At 31.7% G+C, this 22,567-nt stretch overlaps 1 protein-coding gene across 1 annotated transcript; it reads left to right on the plus strand.

Moving 5' to 3' along the window:
- The first annotated feature begins 189 nt into the window (after positions 1-189).
- LOC127701699 (cilia- and flagella-associated protein 418-like) lies at positions 190-16,364 on the plus strand. Its single transcript, XM_052205699.1, has 6 exons — positions 190-396; positions 5,275-5,335; positions 8,917-8,975; positions 10,009-10,074; positions 13,948-14,096; positions 15,406-16,364. The coding sequence occupies exons 1-6, from the start codon at positions 296-298 to the stop codon at positions 15,501-15,503; spliced, it is 534 nt and encodes a 177-aa protein (XP_052061659.1). The 5' UTR covers positions 190-295; the 3' UTR covers positions 15,504-16,364.
- Positions 16,365-22,567: the final 6,203 nt, after the last annotated feature.

Genomic DNA, 22,567 nt, shown 5'->3' on the forward strand with positions numbered 1-22,567 from the left:
TCTGAAAAAATTATTAGTATTTAACAGTTTGTGAACATGAAAATGTTATAATTTAAAAAATCAAGTGGATTTAAAGTGTTGCGACAACAGGTAGACTCCAAATCAGCAATCGTATGTTTGTAAATCAAGTTCACCCTGATTATCTGTTACCTTAAGTTTTCAATTATTTGATGGTAAAAAGTCACAAGAGAAGGCTTAAATCAGTAAGCACAGGAAGTCAAAAGAAAAATGTTTGGTAGTGACAGCTAAGCAGCACATTTTTCTTGTTCATCTTTTATAATTTCTAAAATATAAAATGGCTGATGATATAGATGATTTGTTGGATGAAGTAGAAACAAAATATTGCCCTAAAGATAGACGAAAGGGCAAAGAGACATCAAGTAGTATAAAATCAAGGTTTGTTTGAATAAGTAATTGTTTAAAAATAAATTGTGCAATCTGGATCATGTTTATAATACTTTTATTAATAGGAAAATGGGTTGTCATGATCAGTCATAACTTGAGAAATAAAAAAGAGCTGTGTGTACAATGAAATATAAAAGTCAATCTAGTTATTGTCAATCAAAGATGCTCCAGTGAGAGGTATAATTACAAACAATTTATTACAATGATAATTTTTATTGTTGATTCTTGATGATTAGTAATGACAAAATAAATTTGAAAAAGATATATATATATACATGATATATAACCATGATAACAGTGTTCAAAATAGTGACAAAAATCTGCTGCTGGATAACTCGGACTAAAATAAAATCAGCCTATCACAAAATCGGACTATAACAAACTCGGATTATAACAAACTCGGCCTACCACTATTTATATGCAGAAATATATTGAACAAACTAGGACTACGATTAGTAGATAGAGTTGTTACGTTTTTTTTTTTCTGGCTTTTAAAAAAAAACTTGATATACATGTATAAAAAATTATATACGAATTTATGAGAAAAGGATAAATATTTTTGAAAAAAAAATATGTAGAAATGTATTATAATAAATTTAGATCCATCATTGAAATATGTGTTATATGAGTTGAATTTGATATTTTTGAATGAGGATATTTAACTTCTATTTGAAATATTATTGTGATTTTCTCGTTTGTTATGTTTATTGACAAAAAGAGCTGTGTGTACAATGAAATATAAAAGTCAATCTAGTTATTGTCAATCAAAGATGCTCCAGTGAGAGGTATAATTACAAACAATTTATTACAATGATAATTTTTATTGTTGATTCTTGATGATTAGTAATGACAAAATAAATTTGAAAAAGATATATATATATACATGATATATAACCATGATAACAGTGTTCAAAATAGTGACAAAAATCTGCTGCTGGATAACTCGGACTAAAATAAAATCAGCCTATCACAAAATCGGACTATAACAAACTCGGATTATAACAAACTCGGCCTACCACTATTTATATGCAGAAATATATTGAACAAACTAGGACTACGATTAGTAGATAGAGTTGTTACGTTTTTTTTTTTCTGGCTTTTAAAAAAAAACTTGATATACATGTATAAAAAATTATATACGAATTTATGAGAAAAGGATAAATATTTTTGAAAAAAAAATATGTAGAAATGTATTATAATAAATTTAGATCCATCATTGAAATATGTGTTATATGAGTTGAATTTGATATTTTTGAATGAGGATATTTAACTTCTATTTGAAATATTATTGTGATTTTCTCGTTTGTTATGTTTATTGACAAAATATGTTTTAATGATTGGCGTGTGTCCATGTTTGTATTGTGTTTAATCCTTGGTGTTTATTATTAGTATACAAACAAAGAGAAATTTGATTGACAGTGAATAGCTTGTTTACAATTTCACTTATCTGTAATTCTTTATTAATGGAAAAGTAACTATATTTAAATTGTCACATCAAACAGATACAATGATTTTAGAAAGGCAAGCCAACATGGCCAACGCAAACATTTATTATACATATTTCTCAAAATAGATGTGGTGTAAAATTGAAAAAACAACAGAGATTTCTTTTTCTCACAAAGCACTGTGATTCAACCAATAAAAGTATGATCAGAAACATATAATTCACTACACTGTCTTATAATTACATAAGAATTGTAATCAAACTAAAAAAAAAAAAAGAACATGAACACGTCAATTATACCATAGATATCTATGGTTATACACAAGCTGCTACCACGAAGAAATTGTAATATTTAGTTAATTACAATTTCATGTAATTACAGGTAGTTTTGTTCTCACTTTGGGTGATTAAATAGGTGTCAACAGTACATGTGCCAGTTGTTATTTTAAATCCAGGTGATTAAAAAGTTGTCAACGATACACGTGGCATGATGTCATATTCCCAGTTCAATCATATAAGATATGCATATGATAAATTATTTTGAGAGGGACATACAAATAATAATACAGAAAAGACAGATAAGTGGTAGATTTTCATTATTAAATGAACTTATTCTTTTCTTTTTATACATATCTTGTTAACGTAATTTATATTAGTCGCTTCTAAAATGTTCAAAATGATTATTTAATTAATTGTAAATCATAATTAATTAATTACAAATTAAGTATTGATAATTAATTTCCAATAATTTTAATTTTGGATGTAACGCGGCTTCCGATTGGCTGACGTTGTTTTGTTTATCAGCACATAGACATAATTTTGTCATGTGACCTTGATGTCATCAACGTTTTTTCATGATTTACTGCGGTTTAAAATGGAATTAAGAATTAAATTATAAGAAATGACTGTAATATTTTTCTGTCTATTCGAAATAACATAAAAAATGTGGTGCACACTTTAAAATAACCCGCTACGCAGGTTATTCAGTGTGCACCACATTTTTGATGTTATTTCTTCATAGACAGAAAAAATATTACAGTCATTCCTTAAATAAAGAAAACAACATCCAACATCATACTTATATTCTTCTAGTAGTCCGAGTTTGTTATAGTCCGATTTTGTGAGGCCGATTATGTTATAAGCCGAGTTTGTTATAGGCTGAGATGTCAGGGATTCCAAAAATCCCCATGTATCATACCTTATTTCATTGGCCTAGGAATTATTCACCAGGGGCCGGTTTCACGAAGCTATCCTAAGACCTGTCATAAGATATATCTTAGGACATGTCTTATGATCCTCTTATGACTATCCTAGGACATATCTCAGACCTCGCCTCGAAGCTGTCTTAGGATGATCTTAGCAAAGATATCATAAACCTGTCGCAAGTTCTTTAAATTTTTAAATATTAACATTGATTTATGGAAAAATTCATGTAAATGTAGTATGTATTTCCCATAAATTACTAAGTGTATTGATAATTAGATAGTTTGCAAAATCAATATAAAAAATAAGTGTAATTTATATAAATAATCTATTGATAATATACTAATATACATATGAACTTTAAATACAAAATCGAGAAAAAGGAATAAAATTATAATTTTTTTTTTTGTATAAGTGAGTTGAATTCAATTTGTCACTGTATCGGTTATAATAGGGTTAAAGGATAAAATCGTGCATTCTTGATACAAATACATCGAATGTTTATTGTTGACAAATCATGACAATCCGTCAACCAAAAAAGATTTAGTTGTGAGCCGGAAAAGGAGAATGGATAATTAGATAATAATAAGATAATTTACAAAATTAATATAAAAAATTAGTGTAATTTGTATAAATAAACTTATGACTATCCTAAGACCATCATAAGACACCTCTCGTGTAGTCCTAACTTTATGACCAACTTTAAGAGGTGTCCTAATTTAGGACCACTTTGTGAAACCCATTTAGGACTAAGATATGTCGTAAGACCATCCTAAGACATGTCTTAGTCCTAAGACAGCTTCGTGAAACTGGCCCCAGGTCAGTACACTAACTGTCTAACATTAATTTGCACTCAAAGTTTTTCAGTGAGTCTCTTTCAGTCCAGAGACTGATTATTTAACAACATAAGTTTTTTTTTTAGAACTTCTGGATTCTCACAGACCATTATTGTGTTATATTTGTATTTGAAATGATCTTATACCCATTAAACAGTTTAGTGTTACCTGGGACTCTCATATATTGGTCCCAACTGTAACCAAAATGTATTCAACCTATAAAATGGAGAATAAAGTTCCCAAATAAGTAAATTCTTCTTCAGATGAGAAATATTTTTCAAGCGTTGAAAACTTTTTATTCTAAATATATATAATTTAATTTTGGATGTAACGTGTCTTCTGATTGGCTGACGTTGTTTTGTTTATCAGCTCATAGACATAATTTTGTCATGCTACGCAGGTTATTCAGTGTGCACCACATTTTTTGATGTTATTTCTTCATAGACAGAAAAAATATTAGTCATTCCTTAAATACTTTATACCAGACATGCCAGAGATCCACTTAGTTAGCAAGCTCTACCATTGGTTTATAAAAGCGCACATTTGATCACAGTAACACCTACATACTAAACAATTATAAAGATAATTATGAAAAAGAAAAAAAATTATAAAGTATAAAAAACTGTAAACCAACTGCAAAAAGGTTGTACAGCAAAATCATCACCCCTGTTATGCAACATATTTATGGAAGAATTTGAAAGGGAAAGTAAAGATCTTGAATTACCAACATAAAAATAATGTGGCACTTATGGATGGTAAACCTGCAGTTGACATTGTGGTTTATGCCAATCTAATAAGTCGTCTATTTCAAATTGGTTTCTCAAAACAGTCAATATTATTTAAGTCAGCATTTTATATGGAAACACAACTTCATGTAGAATATGAAGCAATAATATCTCAAATCAATTATTTAACATTGAGCAAGGAGTTTGCCAAGACTAAGCTATCAGTACTGACCAATACAAAATCTGTATTAACCCTCCTTTACATATTTTCAGTAAGTCAGGTCTTATAGGCAGAATTGGAAATATAAACTACTGTGCACCAACATGCGCTGATGATGTTGCTCTAATATCCAATAATCCACTAGAAATTCAAACCATGATCAATATAGCTGTTGACTTTAGTCAAAGAGAGGGTTACATATTACAACCACTAAACGTGTAGTCCTGACTGGGCTGTATGGCCAGTGTCTGAGGGTGAATACAGTGTCTAGACAAGTGGAGAATAAAATCAATGGTGATAATCAAATAACTATTAACAGAAACATTGATTTCTTGCTAGAAAAAAATTATGAAGAGGCAATGACAACTGCTGACCATGCTGACAAGATGCTTGTTTTAACTAGAAATTTAACATTTGATTGCTTTTTCTTATGAATTTCAGGCGAAAAGCAAGTGAAGATGATTTAGACCAGATATTAGATGATTTGAAAGTAGAACCCCTGGTTTGTACATGTAGCTTAAGTTAATCATATTGATATGTAGTTTGACTTGATATCTGATTGCTTCCACCTTCATGAGCTTAGTGCAGGGTCACATGCAACATAATGTGAAACAAAAAATAGACATTAACATGTAAAAAGGTTTTGTTGGATAGTGTATATATAACAAGGATGCATTATTTTATTGTCGAACCTGTGAAATTTATTTGGCGAAAGCGAGACATAGCGATCCTAGATTCCGTCGTCGGCAGTGGCGTCAACATTTAGGTTCAGTCTGTGGTTAAAGTTTTTTTGGACATCAATAACTTTGTCAAACCTACACTGAATTTTATGAAATTGGGACAGAAGCTTGTTTATGACCAAAAGACAGTATCCAGGGCAAAATTTTGAAAATATTTATTTTCATTTTTCCGTATTTTACTAATAAATGGACTTAATTTTTTTTACAGTAAACTTCAGATTTTGTCTGAGGTTAAAGTTTTTCAGTCATCAATAACTTTGTCAAACTTTCATGGAATTGTAGATAATTTAGACCATTGTAGACAGAAGCTTGTTTATGACCAAAGGACAGTATCCAGAGCAAAATTTAGCAAATATTTATTTCCATTTTTCCGTTTTTTACTGATAAATGGACTTTTTTACAGTTAACACTCAGGCTCAGTCTGAGGTTAAAGTTTTTCAGCCATCAATAACTTTGTCAAAGCTTCATTGAAATTTATGAAATTTGGACAGGAACTTGTTTATGACCAAAATATAGTATTCAGAGCAAAATGTTGGAAATATTTATTTTCATTTTTGATTGCATGAAACTTTGGTGAATTGTTTATATCTATTGATGTGAGCTCCCTTTCGATTTTTATAAATTTTACATTTTACATTTCCAAGTTATGGGGTTATATTCATTAAAAAAGGGGGATATTCCAGTTTTCGGACAATAACTCAAAAATGCTTTGATCAGTTTTCATGAATCTTTGGTGAATTGTATATATTCATTGATGTGAGCTCCCTTTCGATTTTTATAAATTTTAGATTTTATGTTTTCTAGTTATGGGGTTTTATTCATTAAAAAAGGGGGATTTTCCAGTTTTTGGACAATAAATCAAAAGTGCTTTGAGCAATGATGACTGGTTTAAATCTATTAAAATAATCCCCTTTAGTTTTTTATAAATTTCTGATATGACATTGAGTAGTTATGGAACTATTTTTTCAAAAAGAGCAACGGGCGTATCATGCACTCATGGCGCAGCTCTTTATTTACTGTTAACATTATCAGACAGTCTTGGATTAAATTTTTTTGACATGATAAATATGTTTTACCTTCATCGATTGTTATGAAACTTGGACAGAAGCTAATCTTAAATACCAAGAAGAAGCATCTAAAGAAAATTTTAATTTTTTTTTTTTAAATTTCTGTATTTTACTGATAAATGGACTTTTTTAAAGTCAATATTACACTTTTACACTGACAGCAGCAATCGTAGGCGAGACACTGGGTTCCGCGGAACCCCTTACAAATTTTTTCAAGTATTGTTCATATAAAAATAAGAAGATATGGTATGATTGGTAATGAGACAACTCTTTATAAGAGACCAAATGAAGAAGAAGTTTACTGTTAACAAATATAGGTCACTGTACGGCCTTTAACAATGAGCAAAACTCATACTGCATAGTAAGCTATAAAAGACCAGAAATAACAAATGTAATACAATTCAAACAAGAATGCTAAATGCCTGATTTATGCACAAAACAAATATGATATACAGCAACAAATGACAGCCACTGAACTACTAGCTCCTGATGTGGGACAGGCACACACAGAATGTGGTGGCGTTTAACATGTTTCCTGGTGTCAAACCCTGTCCCTAACCTAGGACAGTGGTGTAAAAGTACAACATAAGAATAAAATTTTAAAATCGGTTGAAAAGGGCTTTACTCATCACATCTATACAAAGCTTCACACTTTCATAAAAAAATTATTTTCAGTCTAAAACTTATTCTCAGTCATGAACATAACCAAGTATGATTAAACAAATGAGATATGAGTTAATGAGAATGAAACACTCAAACACAATAAAACCAGAAAGACATTTAAGAGGGTACCACATAGTCTTATACAATAGACAAGTATCTGTACCACATGTCAAGCAGGACAACACACAGTCTTAAACAATAGACAAGTATCTGTACCACATGTCAAGCAGGACAACACACAGTCTCAAACAATAGACAAGTATCTGTACCACATGTCAAGGAGGACAACACACAGTCTTAAACAATAGACAAGAATCTGTACCACAGGACAACACACAGTTTAAAACAATAGACAAGTATCTGTACCACATGTCAAGCAGGACAACACACAGTCTTAAACAATAGACAAGTATCTGTACCACATGTCAAGCAGGATAACACACAGTCTTAAACAATAGACAAGAATCTGTATAACATGTCAAGCAGGACAACACACAGTCTCAAACAATAGACAAGTATCTGTACCACATGTCAAGGAGGACAACACACAGTTTTAAACAATAGACATGTATCTGTACCACATGTCAAGCAGGACAACACACAGTTTTAAACAATAGACAAGAATCTGTACCACAGGACAACACACAGTTTTAAACAATAGACAAGTATCTACCACATGTCAAGCAGGACAACACACAGTCTCAAACAATATACAAGTATATGTACCTCATGTCAAGCAGGACAACACACAGTTTTAAACAATAGACAAGTATCTGTACCACATGTCAAGCAGGACAACACACAGTCTTAAACAATAGACAAGTATCTGTACCACATGTCAAGGAGGACAACACACAGTTTTAAACAATAGACATGTATCTGTACCACATGTCAAGCAGGACAACACACAGTTTTAAACAATAGACAAGAATCTGTACCACAGGACAACACACAGTTTAAAACAATAGACAACTATCTGTACCACATGTCAAGCAGGACAACACACAGTCTCAAACAATATACAAGTATCTGTACAACATGTCAAGCAGGACAACACACAGTTTTAAACAATAGACAAGAATCTGTACCACATGTCAAGCAGGACAACACACAGTTTTAAACAATAGACAAGTATCTGTACCACATGTCAAGCAGGACAACACACAGTTTTAAACAATAGACAAGTATCTGTACCACATGTCAAGCAGGACAACACACACTCTCAAACATTAGACAAGAATCTGTACCACATGTCAACCAGGACTACACAATCTTGAACAATAGAAAAATATAAATACAATATTTCAAGGGCTAAAGGGAATATTTAGTCTAGGTTTCTTTAACAGGATGGTAAAAAACTTGTCCCAACAGACTTGGTGCACATATAAAGATAAGAAGATGCGGTATGATTGCCAATGCAACAACTATTAGTACTGTTTATGCTGAATACAATACAACGGGAAAATAACAGAATTCTGTTAGTTTAAAATGTTCACTGCAGTCATAATGTGTTGTTCAGAAGAGCATATTACCATGATTTGCTTAACTGTAAAAACAGCTGAGTTTAAATGTTAAAAGTGGCAGATGCAATTTATACTTTTTTTATATTACAGCCTGACGTTAAACCAATTAAATCAAATGGGTATGACGCCAGAACAGAGACAGCTAGAAAGTGAGTATAATATCCCTTGTCCTATGTAACATAAAAAGGTAATGCTTTAGGGAACTTGACAGACTTTAATAGCTTATCAGTGTTAAAACAGCATTTTTTAAAAGGGGATTATTTATTGTGTTTTGTTTTGGATGACGTACCAGTACTTTTCACAGAATTGTGGTTCTTGGATATTTTTAGCAGACAGGGCATTCCTATTTTTCCAGGCATTTCTACCAGTAGTTGTATTTTTGTACTGTGTGTATCTTTGATAACAGTAAAATTATGTCAAATTCATATACTGTGGATTCATTATTATTCGTTGGATACAAATTTTCGTGGATTTCGTGGGTACAGGTGAACAACGAAATTAAATGTTCAACAAATAGCAAGTTTCTATAATCTTGTATGCAGACTTTGGCAAAACCACGAAAATAAATATCCACGAACATGTAAGTTTTCCTTAAACCACGAAAATTGTTACCCACGAAAATAAATGAATCCACAGTATAAAAAACATGCTTTTTTGCCTTGTTCCCATTAAATTGTAGCACAATTTTTCTTAAATTTAGGATGCTTATTCTGGAGCTATGGCAAGTATATTTGTGAACGAACAGATTGTTTCTAAAAGTTATAATCCATACAACACAAAACAAGCATCATGCTCAAATGAAATACTTTTGGAGGCTTGATGAATTTTAATTTGTCTGAAAATGATGATTATTCACCTTTTTCCACATATTTTAAAACTTTTTTGATGCCAAAACGGTAAACAACAGAAGTAAAATACACAACTGTGTATTTTAGAACTTATTTAAATTTGAACAACCACAGCTTTCTAGGATCAACTGACCTGACTGATAACTAATTTGTATAATGCAGAAATGATTGTGTGAATGGTTTTGAGATTATGTCATAATTACAGAGGTAAGCAAGGTCATATTAGCATCAGTGACTTCACATATTTATCAGATGTACCGGTAGTCAAATTCTTTACATTGACAGTATACTCTTTTTTTGTATGCCATTAACATATACTTCATATATTTTTCAGATGCTTTCCAATATATGTTGGTGGCGCCAACTGTTCTTGTGGTATGGGAACATCCATGAGTCAAAAGTAAGTTCAGTATATCGCTATAACATCCATAATTATAAATCAGTGAAAATCAGATTGTTAGACAAGTAAATTGCTTCATATCATTAATTAAAAAAAGCAAAACTGGGATCATAGCCAGATATCCCTTTCCTTATTTTAAATACAAGACTGATTGATTGATTATTTTGTGTTTAACACCTCTTTCAGGACAATTGGCTATTTCTTGGCAGTAATTTTTATACGACCGCAAAAATTAAAAAATTTTTGGTCGTATATTGGTATCACGTTGTCGTCGTCGTCCGAAGACAGATGGTTTCCGGATAATAACTTTAGTATAAGTAAATAGAAATCAATAAAATTTTAACACAAGGTTTATAACCACTAAAGGAAGGTTGGGATTGATTTTGGGGGTTATGGTCCCAATTGTTTAGGAATTAGGGGCCAAAAAAGGGGCCCAAATAAGCATTTTTGTAGTTTCCAGACAATAACTTGTGTTAAAGTGTATGAATCTCTCTGAAATTATACCACAAACTTCCATACAACAAAGGGATGGTTAGGATTGACTTTGGGGGGTTATGGCTCAAACCATTTAGTAATAAGGGGCAAAAAAAAAAAAGGGGAAAAACAAGGGTTTTCTGGTTAAAGGACAATTGAGACAATTTAAAAGCAGTGTAAGGGTGGTAATCCAATTCAAATTAAAGAACACCGTTTGATTACATTAAGAAATGGTGATTGTCTTGAGGTGAGTAGCTGTCAATTTATTTTTAGAAGTTACTATTAATTAATATTAATTTTAGCCATGACTATGTATGTCATTTTTGTCGAGCCTTCGACTTTAGTCGAAAAAGCGAGACATAGCGATCCTACATTCCGTCGGCGTCGTCGTCGTCGTCAGCGGGGTCCACAAATATTCACTCTGTGGTTAAAGTTTTTGAAATTTTAATAACTTTCTTAAACTGTCCTTGATTTCTACCAAACTTGGACAGAAGCTTGTTTATGATCATAAGATAGTATCCTGCAGTAAATTTTGTAAAAATAAAATTCCATTTTTTCCGTATTTTGCTTATAAATGGACTTAGTTTTTCTACCGGGAAATATTACATTCACTCTGTGGTTAAAGTTTTTAAAATTTTAATAACTTTCTTAAACTATCCTGGGTTTGTACCAAACTTGGACAGAAGCTTGTTTATGATCACAAGATAGTATCCAGAAGTAAATTTTGTAAAAATAAAATTCCATTTTTTCCTTATTTTACTTTTTAATGGACTTAGATTTTCTGCCAGGAAACAACACATTCACTCTGTGGTTAAAGTTTTTAAAATTTTAATAACTTTCTTATACTATTTTGGATTTGTACCAAACTTGGACAGAAGCTTGTTTATGATCAAAAGCTAGAGTCTAGAAGGAAATTTTGTAAAAAAATAAATCCATTTTTTCCGTATTTTACTTTTAAATGGACTTAGATTTTCTGCCAGGAAACAATACATTCACTCTGTGGTTAAAGTTTTTGAAATTTCAATAACTTTCTTATACTATTTTGGATTTGTACCAAACTTGGACAGAAGCTTGTTTATGATCAAATGCTAGTATCTAGAAGGAAATTTTGTTTTCTTCCAGTTAACATTACATTCAGTCTGCAGTTAAAAGTTTTTAAACATTTATTAGATTCATAAACTATCCTGGATTTTTACAAAACTTGGACAGAAGCTTCTTACAATCAAAAGATAGTATCAAGAGGAATATTTTTATTGATTTACTTCCTCATTTTTGTTGAGCCTGCGATTAACAGAAAAAGTAGGCGAGACACTGGGTTCCGCGGAACCCTTACGAATTTTATATTTTAAAACTTTTATGATGTATTTAAATGGGTAATTTTGGTTGCAAACTGCATTAGAAATTTGAATTGAGATACTGACCATATCTTGAGGGAAAGAATTTTTTTGGGGAATAAGGGAAAGGGGGGAGGTGAAAAAAATTGGAGGGGGGGACAATTTTTCTCATTTCAGATTTCAGAAATTAAAAGAAAATTTCTTCAAATATTTTTTTTGGGGGGTTAATTTTCAACAGCATAGTGTATTGCACAAAAGCAAAAAACCGGGGTAAAATAAATTTTTTTTGGTAAGGGGGGGGGGGGGGTCAATTCGCAACAGCATAGTGTATTGCACAAAAGCAATAAATTGAATATAAATTCAAATCATATAACCAATTTGAAGTTCTTTGACTACAGTTATTCTGTGTCAGAAACCTATAATGTGTCAAAAATTTAGTTACAATCCAAATTCAGACCTGTATCAAGCGTGAATATTGTGTCCATTTTGGCCCAACTTTTCAGGGTTGGACATCTGCGGTCGTATCCAGCTGCGCTCAGCGAAGCAATTTATTTATTGGTGAAAGAAGCCAGAGTGCCAAGAGAGAACCACTGACCTTTGGCTTGAAGACTGGCAATGCTAGTCAATTTAAAAGATTGGAGACAAATGCACCTGCCAAATGTGGGGTTTGAACTCACAACCTCATTTTAATAATTTAAACAAACAACTGGGATCAAAGCCAGGTATCCCTTTCCTCATTTGAACTACAATACTGCCTAAGATATAGGTAGTGGAAAAATTGTTAAGATAAAGAGCAAAAATCAATTGAATTAAGTTTAAAATATATGTATCTTTGTGGAAAATTACAATTCATAATCACATGAGTTAACCAAATTTAGAATCAGTGCCTATGAACTTGAAAAAGAAAAGGGAAGACAAAAAAAGGAATACCCCAGACAAAAGATTTTGTAAATACGGGTAATGTAACAATGACATTGTGGAGGATGAAATTCATTTCCTTCTTAAATGACACTTAGAACTTAAAAGTCCAGTTTCATTTAAGATTTATCAACTTACTTTACTAATTTTAAATTTTTAAATGACCAATCAAAATTTATATGGTTAATGTCAAACGAAGATCCAATAATTAATAATATAATGATAAAACTGATATATAATTTAATAAAGACTAGAAGAGCAAAATTAAGTAATAAGACATGAGTGGCCTAGCCAGCTCTTCTTTGAATAATTCAAAGGTACTGATTGTTTTCACTCACTCGTTATCTTTGGGAATATACTGTGTTTGTTGTCTCCCTTTTCATATATATAGTGATAAGTTTTATTGTAATTTTTCAATAAAAAAATCATCACAATTATTTGTCCACTTTAATTTAAACTGTTATTGGTTTGCCCCTCATCTTGATTGACAAATAAAAATTGTTGTTGTTGTTGTTATAACATTAGATGGAAAAGAATTGTAGATTAACCAATAAGGGGAGATAATTCAGTATTACCCAATTTACTAAATTGTTTTGAGTTAATAAACATGCAAAAATGAATTTGGAAAAACCATTTTCGACAAGCCTGCAACATTTTGTCGTGGAACCAGTGTTGGGGTCATCAGCCTCTTTATGCAAATACTAAGATATAACTTTTAAAAAGAACAAATTTTCTGACTCGTCTGTAATATTATTGAGATACTTTCTGCTGAAATTTTTCACAATACCATTCACACCTGAAAACATCAGAATCTCTACAAAGTATAACCCCAGAAATATCTGACTTTACCAACACTATTGTTTTGAAACTATGTCTAGTAGACCTTTCAACACATAAATATAACTTTATTTATTTTTTGTTTAGGTGATTTATTTCCTTTGCATACAATCTGTTTTATAGAAATTTGTCTTTTAACAATTATGATTTAGCAAACAACTATCAATCATTCTTTTAACAATTATAGAACCTTATGTGATTACATTATAGAACCTTATCTGATTTACAATTATAGAACCTTATATGATTTACAATTATAGAACCTTATGTGATTTACAATTATAGAACCTTATATGATTTACAATTATAGAACCTGTGATAAACTGAGATGTACATCATGTGATTTTAAAGTTGTCAGTTTTGATAACTTTGAGTGGACCACAGATACAGACTATTTATTTCTGAGGAATCATGCTCCAGATTTCCAAAAACTAAAGTCAAATTTAAATTCTAGAAAAGGTTAGTGAAGACATAATCAGATTAAAATACAGATCCTATGTCCATGCTTCGCTTACAAGGATCTGACAATGCGCCATTCTTCGCTTACAAGGATCTGACAATGCTCCATGCTTCACTTACAAGGATCTAACAATGCTCCATGCTTCACTTACAAGGATCTGACAATGCTCCATTCTTCGCTTACAAGGATCTGACAATGCTCCATTCTTCGCTTACAAGGATCTGACAATGCTCCATTCTTTGCTTACAAGGATCTGACAATGCTCCATGCTTCACTTACAAGGATCTGACAATGCTCCATTCTTCGCTTACAAGGATCTGACAATGCTCCATTCTTCGCTTACAAGGATCTGACAATGCTCCATTCTTCGCTTTAATACAAGGATCTGACAATGCTCCATTCTTTGTTTACAAGGATCTGACAATGCTCCATTCTTTGCTTACAAGGATCTGACAATGCTCCATTCTTTGCTTACAAGGATCTGATAATGCTCCATGCTTCACTTACAAGGATCTGACAATGCTCCATTCTTCGCTTACAATGATCTGACAATGCTCCATTCTTTGCTTACAAGGATCTGACAATGCTCCATTCTACTTTCTGTTTTGGATAATGTTTTGGGATCCTAAGGTATTGTCATAATGATACACACCTTCAAATATTTGGAGGCAGAAATTTCATTGGTTGACATAATGATTATCAGAATGGATAGAAGAATAGAGCATCGTCAGATTCATGTTATCAAAGCTTGAAAACATGATCTGTATTTTAATCAGATGAAGAAATACACTGAAATACTATTGCTTTGAAATATGAATAAAAGGAATGACAGCAACCCAATGACAAACAATCAAATGACATTTGTTAAATTTGAAATAAATAAGAATTGAAAGGGGGGGATGTCAGTGATACCAAACCGCATAATAAACTCTGTCATGAATGAACAACAAGTTGCAGTATGACCTCAAATAAGGACAATACATAGCCATAGTCAAATGATATAAGATGTCTTGGGAAGTTTTTGCAGATATTTCCTTTTATAATGGAAAATGGCACATCAGATCTAGATGTGTAATGACTAAAAGATGAAACTAAAGATTGATAGATGCTTCAATATAAATTAGTTTCCTGTTGCTGTTCATTTAGCTCTAGTTCCTTAGCCGAAAGGCATTGGACATAATTTTTCTGAAATATAACCTTTTAAAACTTAATTTAATTTCTGTACAAGTACAAGCAAATTCAATATTTAATTTTAAACCAACTGATATTTTACAATGAGTTTTTATGGTTGATTTCATCTATTTGCAGGATACAGAGCTTATTGTTGTCAGTGTTCATTCAGATCTATAAAGGATTTGACACAACTAAAAGATCCACAACTTAAATGGGTGTGTGGAAAACATTGATGAGACTTTAGGTCCTAGATTTATTAGATCTGATTCATCCACCATCTTTATTTCTACAAATCTGTAATTTGTCATGTGATCAAATCTGTTTTATTGGGAGATCAACCCACAAATGTCATTATACTTTATATAATACTTCAAAATGTGTTCAGTTGATTGGAAAGTATTATTATGACTATAGTATACACCATTGTTGTACCGTCTCCTCACTTGTAGATTAGTACTTTGCCACAGGGAGGTCTCTTCCTATATAAAGGTATACATAGACACATTTGAGTCACTTTTGGAATGTCGAATATATCAATGGCGTGCAATTTCATGGAGACAATTTAACAATTGGTAGAAATGTTTATGCCAGTGAGTCATAAATGTAAATTTTTTGGTTAAGATGTCTAAAACCTGTGTACTGATCTTTGTAATTAATAATATTGAATATTTCCATGTGGTTAACATCTAAATAAGATATCCCATTTTGTATGTCTGATAGCTGGCTAACAAGAAGTTTACTTTGGTCATTTTTAGCAGCTTATTTATTTGTTGATGTACAAATCTATTTAAACTACAGAACAATATTTAATCCAGGTTTTACTTTATTGCAATAGATTTTTGGCAGAGCTTTTCTATTTATAACATGAAAGTACTAGGCATCTTCGCTAGCCAAGGGTTAAGATCCAGTCCCCTCCTCTACACCCTTGGTTGATTAAGCCAACATTTGTGATTACAATGCTGCACCATCTACCGGTAGACAAGAGTAATGCCCATGCCAACTGCATCATTATTGACCAATGGCAGCACTTGAACTCTCTACAATGTGGAGGTGTAAATATGGTTGTGTAAAGTGTATACAAATTTCATGAAGCAGGAACAACTGCGACTAATGAAAATCATTACCTCGTGGATCCAAAATTCTATCTTAATCCCCCCAAGGGTGGAGAGGAAGGGACTGGATCGTTACCCTTGGCTAGCGAAGATGAGTACTAGGTTGAAAAGGAATTTTCATCTGGTTATCACTTTGAACCTTATAAATAGGTTAGACACTCATATAAGTGATACAGTTAAATCATTTTGACCAACCCTTTGTATATGTTCTTTGACTCAGTTAATTTATAATGGTCCTGCAAAGGTTGTAATGTTTTTCTTTCGTTTTTCACTGATGTGCCTTTTCATAATGTTGTGGAAATGTTTTGTATGTCTTCATGATAATAGACATTAAATGATATGTGTAATGGGACCAGACATATTTAATAGTTATAGCACATGATTTGTGTCATATTTTATGTTGTGTTATTCCAGTGTTATAAAGTTTCATATGCTTTATTTATTTTATTTTTTTCTTGCCACAGTATAATAGAAGTCATCTATATTAAAGATGTAAATTTCCAATTTTCCAATAAATATAAAAATATTTAACATAAGTTCCTTCTATTTATACTATTGTTTACATATGGTTAACATGTATCAATCTTACAGTGATGGGCCCATCTTTGTTCAACCATTCAAACTTTCCTATATAATATAGTTGTTCATTTTTCCATAAAAATAGAAATTTGAACTTATTCATTTATAGGTTTTTTTATTAGTGTTTTTAGGTTTTTTGCACTTTATATTGATTTAGGATTTACTGCTTTACTCTGCTAACACACTAGTCATATTTATCTATAACTTATATAATTAGTGTGTAAACTGGTGAAGTGGGAACAGTAACTCTTCTTGTGATAAACATAACAAAATTAATTGTTTGTTTACATGGATAACCATACTTATAAAAATTTATTTCTAAAGCACAATTGTACATTTAAAAAAAAAATATTAGTAAACAATGATATTTGCAATATACATGCAAATGGTTATAGTCTTGTTTTACATTATAAATTGAGAGGACTGCATTACAAGCTTGTTATTCTGATATCTTTAAACATTTAATCTTTGCTGCATATTAATAAAAAAACAAAATGGAAAAAAAATCATGTTACATACAAAATCTTAAGCTCTTTCCATGCACCAATTTTCAGAGTGGTCCACTTAGTCCTAAGCATGATAAAATTTCCAGAAATCTGCCTATTTTCAAACACGTCGATCTGTTCATTGTTACGGAAACTTTCAATATAAAGTGAATATAATGATTTAGAAAAAGTTATGTCTGTTAAGGATTAGAAATTTAAAGGAATTTTTTTTACAAAAACTATTATGTGCTTAAGATTTTACTATTTTGTTTAGACCGTTTTAAGAATAGGTCATTTCAATTTTTGTGCATATATGTGTGGTCTTCTCATTTTATTCACATTAAGTGTTTATATCGGAATAAGGTCCATTTGAATTTGCCCAGTGATTTAAATTCAAAAGTGTTGATCTCTGCTTCTTGTCAATTGATTTTATTGATATTTTTTCCTGAACCTCTGTGGAGCCAAACATAAAATTTAAATTGTTTGATGTTGCCTACCTACCCACCTAAAAAGCAGCTTAATACCCAAAAAAATTTTTTGACACAAATCTTTTCTAATTTTTTTAAAAGATTTTTTACTGCTCTGACGTTGTTTTCTTGTATAAAACATATAACTTATTTTGTTGGCCAAAAAAAACAAATCCCTACCTACCTTCCCAACCCTATATGGCAGGGATAGGCAACAACAAACAAAGAAATTTTTCAGGGTGGCCTGATGTTCTCATCGCTTGCTTTACCTAGAAGGAAATAATAATATGTGGTAAATCTATTTTTATTTAAAACAATTTCATTGATTATATTTACCAGAACTTTTTTTTTTTTTACTTATAATCAGTTGAATCCTCATGGAGAACATACCAAACATTGAAGGATGCTTTTCTCAGTGTTTGCAGGGGACATTATTTTTTGGCACTAGATTTTCCACTGCAATATGACAAAGTTGCTTTACAGCTGTAATGTAATGTAACAAAAATCATGCAGTGTTATCCTTTTTACTTTGTTCTATGATTTTTAACACACAAAAACATAAGACAAATATCTTTTTTCAAGGGTTCAGGACTCTGGCTTATAAATTTTCAAAGAAAGTCTCAAGATTATTTCAAGTGCAATATCAACTACATACCTTCAATATTGTATACAGTTTTTGTATGTTTTCATATTCATCTTTTCCATAGAAAGCCAGAAGAATACAAAATTTAAGCAGTCTGGCTTTTTTATAAGTGTTCATATTTATATCCTTTCTTTGTAAAATCAGCCTTCTTTTAAACAATTCTGTATGCAGGTATTGCTTAAAAGTGTCTGACCATGGTGTTTCATTTTCGGGATCCTAAGGGTTTTGTCATAATTATAAATACCTTTACAAATTTGAAAGAAGAAAGTTCATTACATTGTAATAATTATAAAAAAAGAATAAAACAATGCATTGTAAGATCTTTGTAAGAAAAAGCATGGTCAAATGATCTATATTTCAGTCGGATTGGTTTTTTATATGACAAGGTTGTACACTATCAAGTCGTAGTTGATAATATTACTGAAGTGGGAAACAATTGCCTTTAGACTAAATTTTTGCATAGTAAGTGCTAGGTCGTTGCTTTAATAGAATTTATTCAGAAAACTAATATATAGCTGTCTTTATTGTATGTTTTAGCAAAGGGAAGGTTGCACTTATTCTCTGTATTTTTATATATTTGTTTCATGTTTATTAATTTATTGTGAACTTTGTATGTGAATTTTTGTTAAAAATAAATTTTGCATAAATTTTTTCTTATAATCAATATCGAGACATTAAAATCAAAACATAATACACTTAACAGATAAATGTCTGTTTTATTACATGTAAGAGTCAGCTGTACCATTTAACAGTTAAATGTCTGTTTTATTACATGTAAGAGTCAGCTGTACCATTTAACAGTTAAATGTCTGTTTTATTACATGTAAGAGTCAACTGTACCATTTAACAGTTAAATGTCTGTTTTATTACATGTAAGAGTAAGCTGTTAGTGGATGAACAGTGGTGGAAATACACCACAAAAATTATATTCATTCAGAGTTTAAGGAGATTGGGATACACAAACATATTTGTTTTCATTTTTCATGTTAGATAATGCTGAAGTGTGTTATGAAGAATAGACCGAATATATATTGTTATAATAGACCACTTTCGAGTTCATCCTTCACCGGAAAAAACTCGTCAATTATGCGCGCCTTTATGACGTCATTTACCAGATAGAGGGGATCGCCTGTATCCCTGCACTATTAACGTTCATCAAGCGTCTTAGTGATCGTCATTGTGCAGGATAAACTAGAAATAATGTTTGTTTTGTAAGTACTTAATCACAATTCCCTAATGACAATAGTGCTGATTGTCAATTATGAGAATTTAATTTGCCAAATAATTGGTGCAATATAGCATTATAGTTTTCCAACCACTTGCTCAACATTGGAACGGAAGTGACGATGCCCCTAAACGCACGAATGATGTTCACTAAAACCAGAGTTTTTGACGGAAATACATCGAACTAGAAAGTTGTCTATTGATACTCTTGCACACAGAAAGTTGTCTATTGATACTCTTGCACACAGAAAGTTGTCTATTGATACTCTTGCACACAGAAAGTTGTCTATTGATACTCTTGCACACAGAAAGTTGTCTATTGATACTCTTAAATAATGTTTACATCCTTACAGGTAGGACTTAAAAGCGAAGTTTTCATAGTAATACCTCTGTGTAAGTTTGGTGGAACTCTCTCAAGCTGTTTTCAAGGAGTAACAAACTGATATAAGCAGAAGTTCATGTTTTGATGTGAAAACCCCAAAAATTACTTGCATCACAAGTTAAAACAACTGGTGCACAAAAAATCAATGTCCTGTACACAACTTGTGACTAACTCCTGTAAGTTTTGTTGGATGTACCCGAATGCTGGTACATAATTTTTTTAGTTGATACAAACATGTATGGTTGAATGTATGTAGGTGTAGCATTCTGATGTGGATTTGCCCTCAGTTATGTTCCTTTGAACATAAACTTTCAACTGGCATACAATTTAAGACAGCAACTTTTGCATGCGAGTAGTAAATTTTTACATCTGCCATGCAGCCTCTTCCTGCTTGCAGATATTTTAAAATTTTACAACTCATTGTACAAGGAAACTTTTCATGACATTTTTTTGGTCTTTAATGAGAGACAATGACCAGTTATGCTTCAGTATACATGGTACCTCCATCAATTGCATGCAGCAACGCTGGTCCAGAGCTGGTATTGGTCTTGTTGTTTATCCTTGTGTGTGCATCCCACTCAAGAACCATTATATAAGTCACTTTATGGGTTTTAATCATTATTGAAGGCTGTACGGTGACCTATAGTTGTTAATTTCTGTGTTATTTGGTCTCTTGTGGAGAGTTGTCTCATTGGCAATCATACCACACCTTGTTATTTATACAAATCTTTTTATACGAAATTATGTTGTCCAACATTAAGGGGCCTTGGTGGCCGAGTGGTCTAAGTAGTCGAACTACTGTATCACTAGCCAGTCAACACTGAGGTTGCAAGTTCGAATACCGCACTTGGCAGGTGCACTCCATTCCAATCTTAATTGTCTAGGATTGTCAGTTTTCCTACCGAAGGTCGGTGGTTCTCTCCAGGTACTCCGGCTTCCTCCACCAATATAAACTGATCGCCACGAAATAGCACAATAGTGTTGAAAGTGGCGTTAAAACACCAATCAATCAATCAATCAATCAATCCAACATTAAAACAAGCTTTATTTAACACTGAAGTGACATACAAGATTCTGAAATGGCATTTGTTGAAATGACACCTTAACTAAAAGACATACTACGTTTATGCACTGAAAGGTAAATGTTGGCATTCAAGTAAAGGTAGGTCCTTTTCACTTATTCCCCATGTCTCTTGATTTTGTCAAGATTTATATCAAAGATCAATTCAAATACTGGATGGAGTTGATCTTGAGAAGGTTGGCCTTGAGGCAAATACCAGTATAAGAATAAGGAGATTGGGTAGTTCTCTTTTTTGCAATATTTTCAAATAATATATTGAGCTAATGCAGTCAAGTTTGTTATCTTATTTGAAGCATGACCAATAATTGCTAACATCATTTGGAATCTGGTGGAAAAATGTCTCATTAGCAATCATACCACATCTTCTTATTTTTGTAAACCTTGAACACTCACAGAATAGATTAATATTGGTGTCTTAACATCAGCAAAAAGCACATGGTGACTATCTTGGATTTTATGTTGAAAGTCTTAAAGATAAAGGTATTACTAAAAGTATCACATAAACTCAACATTTTTAAAGATCCATGACAATGAGGTCAAGATCAGATAAATCCTGTCAGATAGACATGTACATCTTGCAACTATTCCATACACAAAATATAGTTGACCTCTTGCTTATGGTAATTCTATAACAGACCAAAACACAATAAACTGCTTCGCCGAGCGCAGCTGGATACGACTGCAGAGGTCCTGAACAGTTTGGGCAAAAATGGACACAATATTCAAGCCTGATACAGGTCTGAATTTGGATTGTAATTAAATATTTGACACATTATAGGTTTCTGACACAGAATAAATGTAGTCAAAGAACTTGAAATTGATTATATGATTTGAATTTATATTCAATTGAAGATTTCTTGCTGTTGTGCAATACACTGTGCTGTTGCACAATACTGAGTAAATCTGTTTTCAGACTATATACAAAGAATAGGCAAAATAAATTGTGACCCCCAATTTTTTTGGGGGAAAATTGATAATTTCTTAAATCTTGAGGGAAAAAAATTTACCCCCCTTTCCAAAAAAAATAATATTTGAAGAAATTTTCTTTTTGTAAAATGTAGATTCATACACTTAAACTAAACTTATTTTTCCGTAAACCTAATGTCTTCGGACGACGACGTTGATGTGATAGCATTATATGAACGCAAATTTTTTGCGGTCGTATAAAAACGTAACATTGACCAATGAACCATGAAAATGTGGTCAAGGTCGGATGAAACCTGCCAGACGGACATGTACCCCGTCCTAAACGGTTGGGACCATCACCCCCAAAAACAATCCTAACCTTCCTTTTGTGGTTTTGAACCTTTTGGTTAAAATTCAT

Source organism: Mytilus californianus, unplaced genomic scaffold (genome assembly GCF_021869535.1).
Source record: "Mytilus californianus isolate M0D057914Y unplaced genomic scaffold, xbMytCali1.0.p SCAF_5, whole genome shotgun sequence".
In the NCBI taxonomy this organism is placed as follows: Eukaryota; Metazoa; Mollusca; class Bivalvia; order Mytilida; family Mytilidae; genus Mytilus; species Mytilus californianus.